General features: G+C 38.9%; 1 protein-coding gene across 3 annotated transcripts in view; it reads left to right on the top strand.

The window, feature by feature from the left end:
* Nucleotides 1–16,476, top strand: part of LGI1 (leucine rich glioma inactivated 1) — a 30,613-nt gene extending 14,137 nt beyond the window's left edge. Inside the window, exons 2-9 of one of the 3 annotated variants that reach the window (XM_069864043.1) lie at nucleotides 4,302–4,752; nucleotides 5,126–5,197; nucleotides 9,011–9,082; nucleotides 9,186–9,257; nucleotides 13,196–13,267; nucleotides 14,500–14,669; nucleotides 15,062–15,226; nucleotides 15,311–16,476. In XM_069864043.1, coding sequence (XP_069720144.1) covers nucleotides 4,562–4,752; nucleotides 5,126–5,197; nucleotides 9,011–9,082; nucleotides 9,186–9,257; nucleotides 13,196–13,267; nucleotides 14,500–14,669; nucleotides 15,062–15,226; nucleotides 15,311–16,128 — 1,632 coding nt within the window. In that variant the 5' untranslated portion in view covers nucleotides 4,302–4,561 and the 3' untranslated portion in view covers nucleotides 16,129–16,476. Of the gene's footprint in view, nucleotides 1–4,122; nucleotides 4,762–5,125; nucleotides 5,198–9,010; nucleotides 9,083–9,185; nucleotides 9,258–13,195; nucleotides 13,268–14,499; nucleotides 14,670–15,061; nucleotides 15,227–15,310 lie in introns of those variants that run through there. The other 2 variants (XM_069864042.1, XM_069864044.1) reach the window with 2 other exon arrangements.
* The last annotated feature ends 4,385 nt before the right edge of the window (nucleotides 16,477–20,861 follow it).

A 20,861-nucleotide genomic window follows, 5' to 3' on the forward strand; every position in this document is an offset into this window, starting at 1 on the left:
GGTTGGTACACTTTAATTAAAACTCTTGTGGTGTAATAAAGAAGGATATCCGTAATATGGACCTGTATAGACAGGACAGGGCAAAGTCAGAAGGACTTTGCGAATAAGAAGTTCTGGGCAGCCCTGTGATCGTTCCCAAGCTAGTCTGTGCTGTGAGCTTTTGGAAAGGCATCTCAAGTTTTATTATGCCTAACCTGCAGAAGGCCTCTTGCTGGCAATGGCTCTTGGTGCCAGATCCACCAGGAAGCATAGTCTTTTCAGAACTGTTTAGAATTCACAAGACTTAGTTTTGTTTGTTGAAAGCACAGCCTTGGTCTCAGCTGCTTTAAATTTGCCATTTGCTGCAGAATATGTTAAAAGCGTGGCACTGGGAGAGCAAAATTCAGACTCATGAGACATTTGTAGGAGTCTTTGATCTCAAAATCCTTCTGCTCCAAGCACAGTGGTAACATAGCATGTTTTGGTTTTTAGGAGACTCATGAATATTGGGGTGTTTGTACCATTGCATACATACGTGGTGAAATATTATGGGTTTTACACCAACTGCAGTAAAGTTCACTCGAGTGTCACCCTCACCATTTTAGATTAGGCCACGTGTGTGCAGGCAGCTCATCCTGAGCATAGAAAAGGCAACATAATTTTCTAAAATCAGGATGCAATAGGTGACAGTACGTGGATCTTCAAAGGAAAATGTAGGTAGCATGAAGTCATGGGAAGCTTATTAAAAGTTTGTCATATGTTGATAATGAAAACATATTGGGCTAATGCAAATATGCAAATATAATCATCGGAGCAGAGTTAATTCCTAAAAATAATTATTAATTTTTTTTTTAAATAATTTTTTGTTTGCTTTCCTCAGATCTTTTAGCAAACAGGTTTACTCATAGAAGTATTCACATTGTAACCAGATATTCAAGAATACTTGCTAAAAATGTATTTTTAGTACATATTAATAAATGCATATGTTTGCATTAGAAAGCACGGCACAGGAGTTGTGCTAAGCCTGACCAAAGGACCTGAGCAATGCTGGTGGTGGGTATCTCCGATGGCAACAAGCACACGTGTCTTTATTTTTGACCATCGTCTACCCACACCACGCTTGTTATTAGGCGGTTGATTATTTTTGCTACTGAACAACGTGGATGCATTGGAAGAAATAGGCTATTTGATCCTTGCCACATAGAGTGTACATGTGGGAAACACTCAGGGACCAGCAGGTGTTGGACGGGCGGGGGTGCAGGGAGCTAGGTCCCCCACAGCTGCAACCCCAACTGGTCCCTCTCAGGTCCCTGTTGGGTGTGGGTACCAAAACCAAGCACCCAGTGGAGGTGCGGCTCCTCCCTGCCCACGCTGGAAGATGTCCACTGGCACCACAAGGTGAGGATCCGCAGCCAGAGCGTGGTCAAGTGATGGGAAGCGGCTCCCACATCCCTCCAGCTGCAACCTGGCCAAAAGAAAAATAAATGAATGCTGGATCACGTTGTGCCTGATTGGTACCTGGAACACCTGTGAAAACAAGGTATCAAGGATGCAGAGGCAGACACTCAGGTGTGGGCACAGCAGTCAATCACCCACTCTGTTAACTAGGGAACAGACAGGGAAGGCACAGGGAGAGGGCAATCGCCCCTCTGTCAGCTGGGAAACAAACAGGGACGGCACAGGGAGAGGGTGAACCAAGCTGGGGAGCAGCTATGCCACTGAAAATCCACAAACCAATTTGTTTTTAAACCACACAGCAAGGAACATGATACTGAGCTTGGCACAAAAGGACCCCGGAAAATGTGATTTATGCCTCTCTTTTGACAGAACTGTTATAAATATTCATAATGTTTGCAATTTTAGAAAAAACCCCATTGTTTTGGCATGCAGTTTGGAATAGAAAACTAAGTTCCAGGCAGTTCTCTGCGCAGACAAAACTGAAGCCAGGTTACTGCCCTGCTGCAGAATGTGCTTTTGTTACTGAAAAACCACCACACTGCAAAGTTTTCAGGGGATTCACAATGTGGCTGGAGTATTAACTAAAAAGAAATGCCTAAGTAATTGATGGTGGGTTTCAGTGAATGAGCCGAAGGAAATGAAACATGGGGTTACACCATCAATGGCAAAATATTGCCATGGCAATGGGTAGCTTTGCCAGGAATAAACAAACAAACAACAACAGGCCTCTTTTAGCAAAAAAAATAAGAGAATTTTCTGTTCCCATCTCACTGTGCTTTTGGACATCTTGGAGGAGAGAAGATAGTGTACCCTACTTATGCAAGTCTCGCAATTCCAGCTCCCTTCTCAAGTCATACGATTAAATCATTTTGAGAGCAAGAAGTAACCTTGATACCCAGGGAAAGGTATCGGCTTTTGCTCTATAATGATTTCAGTGCTTTGGTAACTTTAAGTATGCACCATTTTCTTACAGAAGGCAGAAGGGCTCAGAAGTAACACAGCTCTGTGTCACTCCTACATGAAGTCAATCCTGCTTCAGGAGAGACTGCTGACAGGGAAAATTTCCTTATGAGTAAAAACATGGTCCCACACCTAAATTAATAAAGAGCTTTTTAAAAAAATGCATTGCTGGGAGCAAGGAAGCTGAGAAAGCGTGAGCTGCCCTTTTCTGCAGGCACGGGTGCCAGGTGGGGAGTGTGGTGATGGGCAGGCACCAGACTCTTCTCCCAGCAGGGCCTCCAGTGGCAGCCCTCTGCTTCTGAAAGCTTTCTGGGCGTTTCTGGCTGTCCCCAGTCCCTCACATGATGCAGCCCTACCACTGAGGCAAGCTCCCTGGGTCTTCTGTCAGCCCCAGGTGGCAAGACCTCAGCCACTGCCCAGTCAATGACTCAGCAATGCTGGGGTCCTGCTTGGTTTCTGTACACTTGAGTTTCTTGCCATTTTGCAGGCTGTTGTTCCACTTTGCTGTCTTCCACACGTAGCATCTAAAATTCCCACTCGGCACCTGTATCTGGGTGTGCGCTTGGCCTTGCTGGTGTCTTTCCTGAGGGAGTTGGTCTTGATATTTCATGGCCTGTAGAGCAGGAGGAATGGGCTGCAGCCAAGTGGCCAAATGGAATCAAAGGAGGAGTAACCAGCAGTGAGGAGAGACCTCCCGGCTTACAGACGTCTCCCGGTGAGGCGACAGCACTTGCATGAAGGAGCCAATAGTGAGCATGACTGTGTTAAACTCCTGTACCACTGTGTCAACACTAGTAGACTTTGTGATCTGTGTAATGCAAACAAGGCTGCCAGTCTGATGGGGAAGTGTCAAGACCTATTACAGTTTGAAAAACTCTTCTAATAGCAATCCTATATTGAAAAAAAAATCATCCCATATGGCTTTCTAACTATTTGGCATTCATTAGCTTTGTCTTAACATTCTTTATATAATAACTCTTAGCTGCTTCAGTTCCCCATAAAATATTTAATGCGGTTTACTGTAAAGTCCTCCGGCTAAGAACTGTTTCTTACAGAATATTTGTATTGCACCTAGGACTAATTTCAATTGCGGCCTCCAGGCGATATTGGAAAGATTCATTATTGCCATCAAGGTCCGCCCCTACCTGTCACATCTCAAGAACGTCCATTCTTAACTACGTGTTAACATAGCTGGTGTTTAAATAACATCTTTTTTTCCATCTAAAAGGATCAAACCAGTCTCCAAGCAAATAAATATTTTAATTTGAGCTTTTAATTAATGTTGTCCCTTTTGAATGGTGCATTGGTTTAACTAGCTCAGAAAACGTGGAACGTGTAACAAATAAGAATGGTTCTTTTTTCTTAAAGCAAACAAAAAAAAGCAGTTAGAGTCTGTTTTGCATAAGAAAATATTTTGTTTAGGAATGACAGTTGTACACGTTCTCTCATACATTGTAATATTTTCCATGTGTGGCAGCTTGTTTTTCAGTGGTGCAAATATGCGCAATAAGGGCTAAGGATAAAAATCAATCTAACAGCTTTTGCAGCAATGCTTTTGATGGTCTCACTCGATTTAATTTTCCTGGGGATACTATCGTTAGTTCTGCTGCTTGCAGTATGTGAAGCATAATTCTCTAAGGTTCATGAGGTTGTAGGGATCCAGTAAGAGATGACTGATTTCTCCCCCACACGCATACACTCCACCCCACACCCACTCACCCACCCACCAGCAAAACATAATGCTGCACTATTTTTGGTAACAGGGAAAGGGCCTCCCTGTGAAAACAGAAAGCAGCGTATTTCGCAGTTACATCACTTTGCAATCTAATGCTGTGTTGTGCTCAGTGTTTTTGTGGTGATGCAAGTCTTTTTTATTTCTTTTTTTTTTTTTTCCCCTCCCTCAGCCGGTTGGATTTTCCCCATCTTACAGCACCTCGCAGGTCTCTTCTCTGAGCAGTACCGTTGCCTGAGTGAGTGGAAACATACAGAGCAGCTGCAGGTTTCTGTCTACAAAAACAGAGTGAAAGAGAAAGAAAAGGGTTGGGAAAGCAGAGACAAATATTGACCTGGACTTACTGAAAGACATCCAATGGCTGAATAAAGAACTCCAGTTCATGTTTTGGGATATTCTTTCAACTGGCTGGAACAAGAGCGGATCAAAAGAATGGGAAATGCCAGCAGACCCTTTAGAAGAATTGCTTGTTTCTTATGCCTTTTATCTGTGCTTTTGCTGACTGAAGGGAAGAAACCAGTGAAGCCAAAATGTCCTGCCTGGTGTACTTGTACCAAAGATAATGCTTTATGTGAAAATGCCAGATCTATTCCTCGCAGCGTTCCGCCTGATGTTATCTCACTGTAAGGGCTGTAAGCATTTGGTTATTTAATTTATGATTTAAAATGAACTAGAATCTGTGGTGTTTTCAGTGCATACAGAAGGATGCTTGCTGCAGGGAGTACCTTCAGCATTCAGAATCATCAGCTAATGTGTTAAAATTGTACTGCATCCTTGAATCCTGATTTTTACATCTCTTTCATCTGTCTGTCTGTGTATGTGCACACATTCCATTTTATACCTTCCTCTATACTACATGAAACCTGTAACATTAATTTTTTTGTTTCTGTTTTTTTACTTATTTTAAATAAATTTCTCTGTGATAACCAGATCAGTATTATAACCATGGATATATGAGACTACATTAATATAAGGTTGTTTTTTTCTTCTTTCCAGATCCTTTGTGAGATCTGCTTTTACTAAAATCCCAGAAGGGAGTTTTTTGCTCACACCATCTCTGCAGCTTCTGTGAGAAATATTTATATGATACAATTTTTGTTATGATATGTATATGTATCTGTAAATATTATAGCAAGGGTTTCAGTATTTATTTTATAAGAAACAGCAAGGGAAGATTCATTAGATGACAAAAGACAAGAGTTTTTAGCAATTGGAAAGATAGTGCATGTTTAATTTTTTTCAAAGTGTATCTAGTTAGTATTTGCAAGGCTGTCGTCAGTGCTACTTTGAATGATTTCATGCTGAAGCTTTTGTTGACAGAACGTATGTTATCTTTATTATACTTTAAGTAACATGACAGTAGAGATTTGAGCATTGCAACAACTATTCTAGTTTCTTTTCTGCAGTCCTGGGGCCTGATGCCAACGTAAAGCTGCCCATTTGCAACTCCCATGGACTCACAGTCCTCAGAACCTCTCAGATCCAGCACTTCATTGCAGTGGGACAGGACCTGAAGTCCCTTTTGATATAAAATTGACATTGACTTCAATGGAAGTTTTGTCACTTCAGTGGGAGTTTTGCCTTCACAGCCCTTGTATTTGACCCTATTTGTTATTTCATGTTCTTTGAAAAAAAACCAAACCAAACCAAAAAAAGTAATGAAGATTTGCCTACAATTTAAAAAAAAAAATCAATCAGTTTTTTTACATTCAAATACTGCAATGAGGTAAATGCAGAAAGAGAATGTTTTGGGATGTTTAAATATTAGATCAATTTCTGTATAGGAATTTTACAGGCTCACAGGTTTTCCTAGAAATGTGGGCATGCGATTATATAATTGCGAGCTATACGGAGGTAGAGGGGGTGTAACCTGAACTGTTTATAGTGGATGTGCTGCCAGCCTGACACACACCCAGATTTGTCTCAAAAATCTGGCAAGAAAGACTTCCCGATGTGATTAAAATCCAAATTGGACATCTGTCCCAGACGGACTTCCCCTGCACTGTCAGCATGGTCAGAGGTGCAATGTTGATGAATTGGAGCCCTACAACTGTTAGATTAAGCTGCTGGTGCACCGATAGCTGAAGCCCTGACCCTAGTTGTACTCTGCTTCCTCAAGTGGAGCTGATAAGGAGGTGCAGACATACTGTACAATTTTGGAGACAGGGTAAATAGGTAAATGCAGTTACTATGGAAACCTAAATGCTTTTCCATGGTGCTTTATTCCTGAGAAGCTTTTCCCAGGTGGTCACAGATCACAAAAGGGACATATTGCATATAATTTCTGCAATAGGCCTTTCAAAGGAAAAAAAAGGAAATTGCAGCATTGGTGGAGCTTGTATCTGATGAGAGTGAGTAAGACATAATCTCTCTTGGCTACGATGCACCACCTACACTTAGCAGTCCCAGTGCCAGGAAGGCAGAATTAGGTAGGGTGGAGTGGGACAGACACAGTCGTCTTATTTTGAGTGATTCTAGCACCTGGCACGCAGGGTCTGGCAATGACTGATGGTGTTTTGGTAATGGTAGTAATTTGGATGATGTGCCGTACATGCTGCAACAAAAGCTCTGACCCCAGAAAAGCAGGTTTTGTTCTGTTGTGGGCTTTGACGAGTAATTTGTTTTCTAGATGTATTTCTAACATGGAGCTGAACTACTTGCCATCTTTGGAGAGTCAGGCTGCTGATCTGAGGCAAATGACTCCTTAAACACAGACCACAGAAGCAGGATTGTATCTGTGGGGCCAGTACTCCAGTTTGTACATGGGAATGAAAAATTTTCATCTTTGGCAGAAGATAGTAAGGGAAATAAGAATACGGAAACCTCAGGTTAATTAAAAATTACAGTAAGTTTTAGCTTTGCATGATTATAGCTGGTAGGTTTAATTTAGCCGATGGCAAAATTTAGCAGCCTATATGTATTTTTATGTAATAGTCTACAGCATTACATTTTTAAAGTCCAAATGTAACTTGGTATTTCCAGTATGCCAGTCACACATTTCTGAGTGTGGAATACATCTGCCGTTATTATTATTTACTACTGTTTTTACTGTAGTAGCGGCAATGGTCTCTGGAAAAAAATTATGGTCTCATTGTGCTAAACACTACTCATAAGTTCCAGGCTAGGACAGCTTTTCTTCTTGAATAGTATGGGTGGCATGCTCTGTGCTCTTCATGTGACAACAAAGTGTGACAGAGCTACACAGCTGCAGGGAAGTGCCAGCAGGAGTGTTCCCTAAATGTTGAGAAGGTCTTCCTACTCTCACCTACAGCATCATAACTCTGTGTATCAGCAATGTGCTGCCCGTACACACCAATGACATAAAAGCTCATAGAAAGAAGGAGGGTGATGGTGGCACCAGGACCCATACCTGTTGGCAGCGCAGTTCTGCTAAGCAATGTAGCTCCTAGCCACAGCCACAATGCAGCATCTTCAGCCGCCATCAAAACAGCTAGCTGGTGGGTCACAGATCTAGCAAATCTAGTGTTTGAGGTCAGGGAGTGGGAGAAAAGCCACTGTGCATCAAATACACACAATACAGCCATTGGAGGGACGTATGAGATCGGGAGGCAAATGAGCTCACCAAGTGCAAGACCTATGCTATAACCCTTGCAGTATCTAACATAGCTATACTATGTAAAGAGATACCACCCTGTTCTTTAAATCACATGGAGGGTAGAGTGCAGAAAAGGAAAAATTATCCAGTGAAATCATGTCAGAAAAGTAAAATCAGTTGCAGGCAGCAGATTTACTAGATTGATCTTGTGGTTCAGAGATTTTACAAAAATATTTTTTCTCGAAAAAAAAGAGAAGTATTCATTGTTTCTAACAAAAAAGGAAGTTTTTCCTACTTTTTTATACATATATAGTGAGATATTGGAAGTGGAAGAAGCACAGTCTGCAAAAGCCAAGTGAGAAAATAAATCAGCTGCAATTTATTCTTAGTACAGACTTCAAAACATGAGATTAACTCGTGAACTGTATTAATTCCTACTTGGAAATCCTGAATTCCTGAATGCCTAAAGATGTAAATCTGTTTATCCATCAGGTCCAACTCAATAAAATATAATTTTGCATCTATTACTTCACAGGGGTAAAGTTCATTGTGCTCGACAATTCCTCACCATATTAAGGGTGTGGCACTCCAGAGCTGAATTGAAATGGACAAATGCAAACATGCTGATAAGCATAAACAAAGCTGGAAAAATGAATGCTAGTCCACTTTTAATGCTTACAAAATTACATGCAATTAAATGTACTGCTGGTATTTTTACCGCTAGATTCATGAAAAATACATGCACACTCTAAGAGCTCTCACCAACAGGTATAATGTGGTCTCAAAAATAGTTCAGATTTCAATACTGACTAAATTAAGAGATTTCCCAATTTTTTCTCAGTAATTTCTCAATACCCTCAGGTCAAATATTCTCACAAGTTTAACTCATAAGTAAAGGGATTTTCCTTTCTTTCAGTGCAAATTTGGGCTATATTTGGCTAACCAGCTCATGTTGTCAAAAGTAAGTGTTCTTTAACACAATTTAGACCTCTGTAGTACTTGACCATTTCATTGTTGTCCAAGTATTTCTCCAGTGGCGCCTGTAAAGATCCCATTGTTTTACTGGCATGATAAACCCACGTTTACCTCCCGCAGAAGTCAATGGAATTTTATCAGATGGCTCCAGTACGCAAAGCACTGACTTGCTGGGTCCTTCCATTTGCACAAGACTATGGTGTGATCTATCAGCCTTGCAATCCTGTCGTGCTTGCATAGAGAAAACCATGAAACCAGGCAGTGGAAATTTGGCCTATCATGGCTTGCTGAACTGCTTTCTAAAGATGCTAATAACTTAATGGTCTTCTGTTTTACATCTCTTTACACAGGTTGTTTACATCCAACACTTTTGATGTTATTAGTGATGATGCTTTCATGGGCCTTCCTCATCTAGAATATTTGTGAGTGGGCAAAAGTATATTTCCTGGCATTATTGAATAGAGTGGGTGGGCTTCCAAGTTCCAGGCATTGCTTTGACCAGAATGACTTTACAACCCGTTACAGGTTCATAGAGAACAACAACATAAAGTCAATTTCAAGAAATACTTTCAGAGGACTGAAATCTTTAATTCACCTGTAAGTAAAGTGTTTGAATATATTACTTGGCATATCTAATATAGTAACTGAACCACTGTGTTGTTGAATTTTGCATTTTTATATATAGCTGTTCATATTTTTTTAAGTGTTATTAATAGTTATTTAATTAGTATGTTAATCTTTGTGTTTCCACCAAAGACTTCCAAACTGTGGTATGTGCAGAAGGTGAGGACCCAAACAGCTTCCACGTGGTGCATGTTTGGCAGTAGCTCCCTGGCTTTCTCTGCTCAGAGTACTAGGGATTTCCAGCTGAACATGTAGGAGCAGGGAGAAAGCAGGATGGGTTGGGAAGCTTGGCACTAACAAGGTGAGTCCCAGTTTGGGACCTGGAGAAGAGGAAGGTGGGAGCTGTGCTCAGCACTGCGGTTCCACGGTGGTGAGAGGTTGAGGGGTGGACACATGCCCCTTCCCAGGCACCCCAGTCTGGTGTGGATCCAGGAGAGTATTACAGCCATTCCTACGACCAGCCATCACTGTCTGTACCCATGTCCACTTCAGCCACTACCTGTATTCAGTAGTATTTGACCAAATTGAATTTGAAAATTCTCACCTAGATCAATTTTAAATAGAAGGGTTGCAATAAGATGCATTTATTATGACTTACTGATTCACTTCTACCATTTACGTGTAGGGCATATCAACCTTTAGACTTCAGCAGGATCAACTTTGAACCCCTGCACTGCATGCTGTTCTCTCCTCCACACAAGCCAGAGCATCTCACGGTCGGGATCTGTCATGTACTGACACCAGGGTCTGCTTGACATTCCTTGTGTTGTTGCTCAGCCCTTCAGCTGTCCGGGAAACACAGCCAGACCCCTGCCCTCTGCCATAATGCAGCCCCCTCCCTGTCTTAGCCGAGAGGGGAAATTAGTCAAAGGCTCTCTGGATGTTAATGTGGCTGTTAGGAGTAATGCTTCCTGTGCTCACACCAGCACAGACATTTCTCACACTGTGCTCAGCAGGTGAAATGCACACTGGCAAAAAATACCAGGAACATTTCATTGCAAACACAAGCGTAGCGTCCTCATGCTCTGAGCTAGCAAGACAGTTTTTAGACAGGCTTTTGTCTCTTATCCTACATCAAGTTTATCTTTAGCAATCATTTTATTTTAGCAAGCAATAAATTTATTGAAAATACAACATGTACTGTAAGAACATAAAAAATACAGAAATACTATAAGAGAAGGAGGCTAAAATATCTGGGCTGTGGCTGAAATGGGTTTATATCCGGCTCTGAGCATTTGCATTCTGAAGGATGCATCTTGGGGGAGTGTGTCTTGGGCAGGAGACTGGATTCTGACTTTTTGGCCTTTGCATAAAAACCTCCAACAGGCTGTGCATAACCTGTAAAAATACATATTAGAGGTATAGGCATAATTTTAGTATCATTTAAAAAGGCAGATAATTGGATAAGGCTGGTAATTGGGACACTGTCTTCAAAATATTTATGCACATGAATAGCTTTACATTTACAAATGGCTCTACTACATTATTTATCATATTCATTTACTTATTTAGTAGCTGTTGCTGCTAGTGAGCAAATAGCTTTTTTAACACAGAGGAAGGCACGGTTTCTTCTCCACAGAGCATACAGGCGAAGAGCAACATCTTGCCTTGCCTGTTACATTGGTTTCTGGGGATGCTTCAGCAGTTCTCTAAGAGAAAACATATGCAAAAGATAGAAACACATTTAGGAACCACTGCAGTTTACATGTGTATGCAGGTTGCATACACATTTTTGGGACACAGATTTGTGCATCTTGCTGCTGTTGTGTATGGGGAGCTATTCAGGAAGACAATGAGAAATTTGCAGAAAATAACTGTAAAGGCAGATCCATTAACCACAGAATGTGACTGGTTTGATCTGCTTGCAGAAACACTCCCCACCCTTTGGGAAAAATTGCACATACACGTTAATAATAATCATTTGGCACCCTGAGGCTTTTCTCATTTAAGAAACAAGAGAGTACTTGTGTACATAAAATATATTAAAAAGAACCATAATAAATATGCATACAAATAAGTTCCATGAAGTTAACGGAGAAGATGAACTTTGTTCTATTTTTTCTGTTTGCTTCACAACATAACTCTTGCAATGCAGGAAGCTAGCCAAACATTTGTAGTTTTATAATGTGATGAACTTCGATAATTACAGTGTGTCCTTGTTGTGAAGTCAAGTCTTCTAGTACTTACGCAAAACAATTCACATTCTGCTCAGAACACATTTAAGAAAAGGAAAACTAAAGAAAAATAACATTTTACTACTTTGCTAATTTAATGTCAAAGTCTTACAGTTACGATTGGGAAATAATTTTGTTTACAATATATAATTTTGATTTCATTTCTTTCAGAACTGCATCTATAACTTTAACTGCATGTTTGATTTAACCTTTACTCTCTTATTATCAACCAAATGCCATGTATGGCACCATCTAGGCAAGCCCATGTTTTGTAATAAAGAAGTATTCTTTTAACAGTGGAATATAAAATTCATAATTTTCATCCAAACATACCAAAAATCCAAATGCATAAATTTTATGTAAATTTTTCTGTCAATCATGTTCCCATGGCAGTGATGATCTACTGGTACTTCTGAGCACGTCATCCCTTTCAGTTTGCTATAATCCAGGTTGTAAGAATATACAGGGCATTAAACCAGCCTCAGCTTGCAAGTCTATTTAGCTTTCTCCATGTGACTTAGTTACCTGACTTGCTGTTCAGTGTAAAATTAAGCAGAAGTGAAGCACATGATACACAAACCAAACAGTGTTATAATCAGATGTACTTTGAAAGTGGTAAAGTCAGAATGGGCTAATAACATGCCATATTTACTATTCCTGATAAGGTAAACACTCAATTTTAAATGAGGCAGCAGTATGTCTGGGCCTGTTCTTCAGTTTAACTATATGCCTAAGTGGCTTTGCTTGACTAGAGAAATTGTAGTTAATGAATAACTTTTATATTTACAAGCGAAAGTAGCACAGGTTCCAAGACTTATCAGCTACAGATTATAACTGGAATATTAAACTAGAATGATTTCTTTCTATTTTCATTTCTTCTTATAAGTAATAAATAATTTTATTAATCGAAAGAAGTGTAAGCTTTATCCTATGACATTATTCTTTTCCTGTCACGGCCTCAGTGACCTCTCAGAGAACCCAGACCTTTGATGGACTCACAGGCATGTCTGAATGAAATATAATACATTGCTTGTTCAAAGCCTGCTCACATTTCCTCGTCACTTTTACTAGAGTACCATGTAGGACCATGTACAGTACTAGAGCACTCACTGAATTTAAACATATTTTCCCGACATTAAGAATTGGGAATTGCTGGCAGGTTTTTGCTGGTCTCACGCACACATACTCACACACACAGGCACAGCTTTCAGGGAAGAAAGTTATGCTGATCAGCAGTTTCTTGTCTATCACTGTATATTTCCAAAACCTATAAGCTGAGTCTAAGTCCAATAGAATGAAACCTAGTATTAAAATTTTCCTTCCAGAAGAGAAACAAGAAAGTGGGGAAATTGCAATAGTATGAACCAATAGTATTACCAATAGTATTGGTATTTTACAAGGAAAACATCAGTAGATCCAGTCACAACCAATTGTTTTAAAATAATGGTGTTGGCAAAACACTAGAGGTGATTGCACTTTTTTACCCTGCTGAGTGAAGTATTGTAAATGCTGCAAGGCTGCTAAGGAGTCAGAAAGCAGATGGAGACATAGCATTTCAGTGGGAGAGAGTCACAAAGTAAGTGAGGTATTCTTAAAAGCAGTCTTAGAATTCAGTGCTGGAAAGTAGCAGGGTTCTTTACCTTAAGGGAAAAAAACCAACAAACCCACAGTATTACACCTTGCAAAAATGTGTAATTTCATGAACTAGCACTGATACTGAAGTGTCTTCTTTTACAGGAGTCTTGCAAATAACAATCTCCAATCGCTTCCGAAAGACATATTCAAAGGCTTGGATTCTTTAACGAATGTGTAAGAAAACAATCTATTAATTATACTAAAAATATAAAGAGATTATTTTAGAGGACATTCTGAGTAACATTTCAAACCAATAGCCAGGAATGAGATTTTATTCCTGGGTAAAGACTTGGTAGGCTTGTTTTTTGTATACTGTTGTTGATAATTTACTTTAGTTTTAAATATTCCACCAGTTATGAAGATAAGTAATGTTGTTAGTAGTTATGTAAGAGAGCTGCATATTCATTAAGACTTAGTGAACGGGGAGGAAGTATCCCTAGGGATGCATGAGAGAGCCTGGCATGAAGGAAGGGTGAAAGATACTTAATGGAGGGACATTTCTATGGGCAAGTAATTTCTGGGAAGGCTAGTTTTTTATCACAAAAGCATTTGTCTCAGCAAGTACCATATCCCACACTAAATCTAACTGCAATCAAACCAAACCATGAACTTGTTTGAATATATAACTAAAACCCAGTAAAAATGCAAAATATAGATAAACAGATTACTCCTATAGTTGCTTCACTGAAATATGGCCTGTTTACAACACAACAAATTCTGGCTTATCTGATCTGGGATAACAAGCACAGAATAATGAGCCTGTATTAACAACAGAGGCTGAATTCCTAGTGCAGAGCTGTGGTAGTAAGATGTAGAGATGGTCAGTGGATCTGGCAGCATTATTTGGCATGGCTGATCACAGCCAGGTGGTTACACAGTCTGGTCCTGGCACTTGTCTGTTCCTGTACATATGACCTTAAATCTGACCCAAGACAGCTGTAGAAGACTTCAACAGAACTCTTTTGCTTGTGCATTCTGAAGCTCTAAATGAGTATATCTATAGAAGACAGCAAATGACTGGCTGCCCACCAGGTTACATTAATTCTGTTTTTGTTATGTAATATACTCTTATTGAAAAAGGGTAATCCAAAAAGAACAACCTTCCAAATATGGGGCCAATAGTTAGGTAGACTTCTGTGTGCCTCTAAACTTGGGGCAATCAATAAAAATTTCATAGTGATTATCAAGTTAAGGTCTACTTGATTTCCTTAATATTATACAATTAATTCTGTGTGGATTCTGGTATGTAGATTTAACTGTGGGTCAGGACAAATTAAGCCAGGAAGGCATCAACTGAGAGTAAGCAAGGGGGCATGTATTTAACAAGAGCCCAGTTTGTTGTTATACTGCAAGGAGGAATACCTCAACTGACTATTAATTTTCAATGCATGATTTATTTGTTGTAGAGATCTTAGAGGCAATGCATTTAATTGTGACTGCAAACTGAAATGGCTAGTGGAATGGCTGGGCAGCACCAATGCAACAGTTGAAGACATAGTCTGTGAAAGCCCACCAGAATATTATAATAAAAAAATCAATAGCCTCTCTACGAAAGATTTTGATTGCGTTATTACAGGTAGAGTGCTTCAATTTATTTAATCTTGTAAAATTAAAGTCAAAGTTGTATATTTTTTTTATTCTAGTTCCAGATGGAACTTCCACTAAAGTGAATATGTATTCTCTGCAGGTTTAAGTCTGACATGGGAGTCATTTGGGAGTGGGGTCTCATATTGTAGCTTCTACTCAGATTTTCTATGTTATATAAGGAGTTGGAGAACTGGGACATAAAACGTGTTTTAATCAAGAAAGATTGAACAACAGGTTGCAGTGCTCCTTTATCAAGAGAAATATTAGACTAGTGATAAAATACTGTAATTTTCAATAAAAGGGGATCTGCTAAGCAGATATTTTTCAGTACATTATGGAAAATATCTCTGTAATTATCACCTGCTGTGTGTACTTTTACAGAATTCGAAGTTTATCAGACCCTGCCGTACCAATCTCTGTCAGTAGATACTTTCTCATACATGAATGATGAACATGTGGTTATTGCTCAGCCCTTTACCGGAAAATGCATCTTTCTTGAATGGGACCATGTAGAAGTAATGTTCAGGAATTACGACAACATTACAGGTATCAACACTGCTCAGCAAATAGCATTACAAAAGCCAATCCCAAAAGTGGTGCTAACCCTGTCTTTTACTTTTCTTTTTATAGGTACTTCAACTGTTGTGTGTAAACCTATGGTTATTGAGAGTCAGCTGTATGTCATTGTCGCACAGCTGTTTGGAGGCTCCCACATATATAAAAGAGATATTTTTGCTAATAAGTTTATAAAAATTCAAGATATTGAAATCCTTAAAATCCGAAAACCCAATGACATTGAAACTTTCAGGATTGCTGAAGACTGGTATTTTGTTGTGGCAGACAGTTCAAAGGCTGGTTTCACCACTGTTTACAAATGGAATGGGAATGGATTTTATTCCCATCAGTCTCTGCATGCCTGGTACAGAGATACTGATGTAGAGTATCTTGAAATATCCGGCAAACCACATTTAATTTTGTCAAGTAGTTCCCAAAGACCAGTAATATATCAATGGAACAAAGGAACAAATGAATTTGTTAAGCGTTTTGATATCCAAGATATGGAAGACGCGTATGCAGTGAAACATTTCAAAGTGAAAGAGGATGTATACATTTGCTTAACAAGATTTATTGGGGACTCTAAAGTAATGAGGTGGGGTGGTTCAGCATTTCTGGATTTACAAAGGATGCCATCTCGAGGGTCAATGGTATTCCAACCACTTCAGATAAAAAATTATCAATATGCCATTCTTGGAAGTGATTATTCTTTCACTCAAGTTTATTATTGGGATGCTGAAGAGGCAAAATTTGTGAAGTTTCAAGAATTAAATGTACAGGCTCCAAGATCGTTCATACATGTCTCCATCGATAAACGAGATTTTCTCTTTGCTTCAAGTTTTAAGGGAACTACATTGATTTATAAACATGTCATAGTTGACTTAAGCGCATGACACTCATAACTCTGAGATTACATCAGACTTTCTACCATAAGTGGACAAAATGAACTAAATGCATGATGACTCTCTTATCTTACTTCCAAATGAATGCCTTTAAAAGTTGAGATTGCTAGAACAAATTATTACTAGTATCTTCATCATTAATTGTCAAGTCTAGTGGTGTTGGAAGTTGCATTTTTTAACAAAAAGAAATTAAATTAACTGTTCTTTGCATCCACAGTATGTAAATATGTGTGCAACTGCATCTGTTGCTATAAAGAATATTAAGATGTACTTTTCCATTTATTTATTCACCTGTTTGAAACAACTGCCAAATAAAATGTTTACATTTTGTGTCTTTCACATTCCAAATATTATTTGCAGGTGATACTTTTTATTTGTGTACATACTATACACGTATTAAATTAACCCAAGAAGGCATATTGCCCAATGCAGTGTTGTACTGCATGGAAGATGCACAATATTGAAGATCAGGTGAGTTTTACATAAAACAAGAAGTTCTTGATAAAAATACAGCATTGAACCCCAGTCCTATAAATTATCACTTGGACATATCCTTGCATTTATGTAAAGCTTCAATGATTTAAATAGGGCTTCACCCAGAAAAGAGCATTCTCACACAGATCCGGTTGTAGGATAGGGCTTTGTACTGTGCTGCAAGCATCTGATTTTCTAGATATTTACAAGAAATCAACAGAATAAAAGACCAGGTAAAGGTCAGTCTTTCTCCACCTCATGCTGAAGCAGCACAAAACAAATCTCTGGTATGACACTGGGGCTGTTACGATGCTGAAAATTAGAAGCACAGCTTATTTTTCAGCTAGCATTATTTCTATATCTGAATTGTCACACATCACTTGCATGAATGCTCTGTGTCCTGTCAAGTCTTTCCACTGTAACTGCAGTTATTTAATCTTCAATTAGTTTTGTCATTATTCTGAATGAAGCTAGTGAATGTGAAGTCGTTTTTTTTCCACTATCCTGTAATTAAGTTTAGTAACAGATACTTCTGAAATTCAGGGAACTTTGAATGTATCAGGACAAATTCCATTGGTGTAGCATATGCAACTCCAGGGAAGCTATCTAGATCTATCAAATTATGCCAAGACTGAATTTGACATGAAAATCTGTTACAAACTCAAAAGTTAAATAATCTTTTGTTTCCATACGTGTAGTGGATCACTTGTGAGAAACCAGTACTGCTGCTGAAGATCATTTCTGCACACAAGGAAGAGAGCATAAGGTGATTTTAGACACCTTTGTCACCAAGCCTTGTGCTTCATTGCCATCTTTAAAATATGCACATCAATACTGTACATGTTTATACACATTTCTAACATTTCTAATATTCATGGGCACTGGCTGGCAAATGAGACTCATCATACTATGCACGTCATATAATCACACAAGCTGATTCTGCAAGCTGGCTGCTCCCTGTACTCACACAGACCCCAAAAAGGCAGGGCAGTTTCAGCCTCAGTCACTTTTCCTTTGTTTATGGTGCTGCTGAGAGCATCTGTTAGTAAAGCAAAAAAGTAATCATTAAGAAAAAAGCCATATATATTTAAGAAGGCAATCCTAAACAGCATGCTTCTGTAATAAAGTTTTTTATAGTAAATGTTATTTGAAAAGGAAAAAAATCCCATGTGAACAATGTTACTCTAAGAACTTCATTTTTCTGATGCATTTTTATCCATAGCTGCCTGTGCTCTGGTGAGCATTTGGCTTATCTATTCCATAAATATTTACAAGACGATTAGAAAGATTTTAAACTATGCTTCACAGTTGAAGCCTCCAATTTTTTCTTAACAAATACATTTCAAAAACCATCTTGATAAATCATCACTCATTTGAGAGATTTCCTTTATAAATCTTTAGTTTTATATGAGCATGATTTCAAACCTCAGATGAACCCAAATAATCTTTTTTATTATTTCTCAATGTTGGCTGCAGAACTGTGATTCGTAACTCAGTTTGTCCATCACTTCTGCAGAAGAATGAAATGGAAAGTCATGAACCAATCTCCAAACTACCAGCACAATATGAAGTGTTCTCTACTTTACCTTGTCTTTTGTTTGAGTCTTTTACTTACAATCCTATTAAATTACGTACACTGATTTTGATCTGATTTCTTACATTATACTTGCTTACATGCATTCTCTATCAAATTATCTAGATAATGGCTATGTATCCTTCTCATTATGAACATTTTATGGACATCTGGCTGTGTTTAAGTGGAGTTAGATAACCTGGCTAATCAGCTACCAACGTGTATTTACAAACACTGTACCCTAATATATTGCTTCGCAATTGTACCTTGAGAAGGTGTTTCGTGGAATTCCATTACAGACTGCTACAGGCCCCATGCTATAGTAGTGCTGTGATTGTTTTCCTGAATTAATTTATTCTGAACAATATGATGGACTTATGGGAATTCACTCTAAACTGTGGCTTTAAAGGAAGAGTTTAAAACCTGCACTTACTTAGTCACTAAAAGTTTACATTCTCAGTACCTGTAAAACTAGCCATTGTACAGTGGAGGATGATAAGGGATTAATCTGCTGCATTAATCTGCTATTTGGTTTTACTCAGGAGATTTTATTGGTAGTCAAGCACTAACGATTTAGGAAGTACTTAATGCCTGTGTCACTTTTGGAAGGTCAACTAATGACTACAAAATTCTGAATCTAAACCTGTTCTCTTTTGAAAATCCCCTTCTCTAGTCAGTTTATATCAGGTGAAGATTCACAGGGACTACAGTTGGTTTTTTGTTGTGCAAGTATTGCGCCGCATAAGGAACTGGGATATTTTTAGAACAGAACTCATAATCCTTAATGTAGAAGAGTGTAAAGGCTCATTAGGTGGCTCCCTATGCTGTTTCTTCCTAATTTCAGAGACTGGGTATTTTAACAGCTCCTCTGAGCAAAAGGCCATATTCCATCCTGGTTCTCTGCTCAGAATTCCTCCTGTGTAAGTCCCAAACAAAGACTAAAATAGAACCTTTTATCATAGATACATTGATACTTTTTTAAAGGTTTCTTCAACAAGATCTACTTACTTGCAGCTGACTGGTTGTCTCCTGCGGTTGTAATGGATTTGCTAAACTCCCTAATCATTTTGTTTATGACTGACAGAGTATGTAAAGTACTAAAGGTATTATAGAAGACACTATTGAAGGTTTTTAATGGATAATGCTGATACTTGATGCTGCTTAGTCAGAAAAACCTGTTAATGGAATTGTATTGTATTCCTACAACCACTATATTATGTTTTTAATGGAGCACAAATATAAAAAGCATACACTTCTCTACACAGGAAGGGATATATAAAATACATTCAGAATATCTGATACTATACCATGTGTAGCTTTTTTTCTCTTTGTCTGTTGTAATGTCTAGACGTGCAGGGATTTTTTTCTGCTTATTTTCCACTGAAAAAAATATTCCGAAATGCATTCTGCCTACTAAGAAGAAAATTCAGTAAGGAAAAACCTTCTGTAAGGTAACAGAAGAAATAGGGACAAATAGCATTACTGGTTTGGTGTTGCATTTTAATTACGACTTCTCTTAATACCCTCCCTTTTTTAAACTTTATTTAAAGGGGCAATAACAGCCATTCAAAGTACTCTTGAGGATATGGAACAATTATTAGCATAGTTAATAATATGTGCGATATGCTTTGATGTGTTCTAGTAGGAAGCTAAATGTCTAACAGCTGTTTTTATGTATAGGAGCATTACAATAGATTGCGTTAGCATGGAATGGAAAATAAAGATTATTTAAACCATAGAAGTAACAAACAGTCCTTAGACTGCTGTTGAACACTACTGATAACAACACCAAGAGAAAGCAGAGAAGTCAGCATGCCCAAACTGTTACAAGTTGGGACAGAATGTAAACCCACAGTAAGCCTCAAGATTCCAGGATTATTCTCTTTCATGGAAATGTTTTCCTTACCATGAAAGAAATAATTTGTTCCTCCTCAATGGGGACCCCTGAAAATCCAGATGATTACTCAGTTCTTGCAAAATATAGCAAGAGGCTTACAAACCTATAGAGGCACTACATCCATAATCCCAGTTTGTGGAAATTTTTGCTTTTAACATGAGTCTCAGCAGTGGTGACGTGAATGGAGCGGCAAGCAGGCCGCTGTCCAGGAAAAAGGCCAGAGTCCTGCCAAAGCAGGGCAGAAGTTAAGCCAGGTTCAGCAGCTGGAAAATCCAAAGGCAAACACTCAGTGCCCTCAGCCATTAATGCCTCTCCCGCTGCCTAGCAGTCTTCCTCTCCGATGTATTCATATGCATTGCAAACATTCCCAGCCACCCTTCATATGCCTGCAAGTTTTCTGCTCTCACGCTTGCTCATCTGGAGCCCTGAGCACAGTAATAAAGATGTTATTTAGACTCCCGTTTTTGAGAATGGCTAAACCTGGTTTTGTGGTTGGGGACTGACCAATAACTGCTGAGGTCTTGCAGAGTCTGGTTCCTCAAGACCATGCTGCAGTGCATCGCCTGAATTACTGCAAATGGCAACTTTTCTTCATTATCGATGACTGAATTCTAATGGCTGGCGTAACAGCCACGTCTCTGTTTATAGTTCACTTAAACAAAGTGCTCAGAGGCCAAGCTAACCCTATTCCTATTCAGGAATTTTTCTGAAGTGAACTATAGCTACAAAGACCTCCAGTGTGCTACACATAAGTGGTGTTGTATTTGTGCTTTGAGACTT

The sequence above is a fragment of the Phaenicophaeus curvirostris genome, chromosome 9 (genome assembly GCF_032191515.1).
Source record: "Phaenicophaeus curvirostris isolate KB17595 chromosome 9, BPBGC_Pcur_1.0, whole genome shotgun sequence".
Taxonomy (NCBI): Eukaryota; Metazoa; Chordata; class Aves; order Cuculiformes; family Cuculidae; genus Phaenicophaeus; species Phaenicophaeus curvirostris.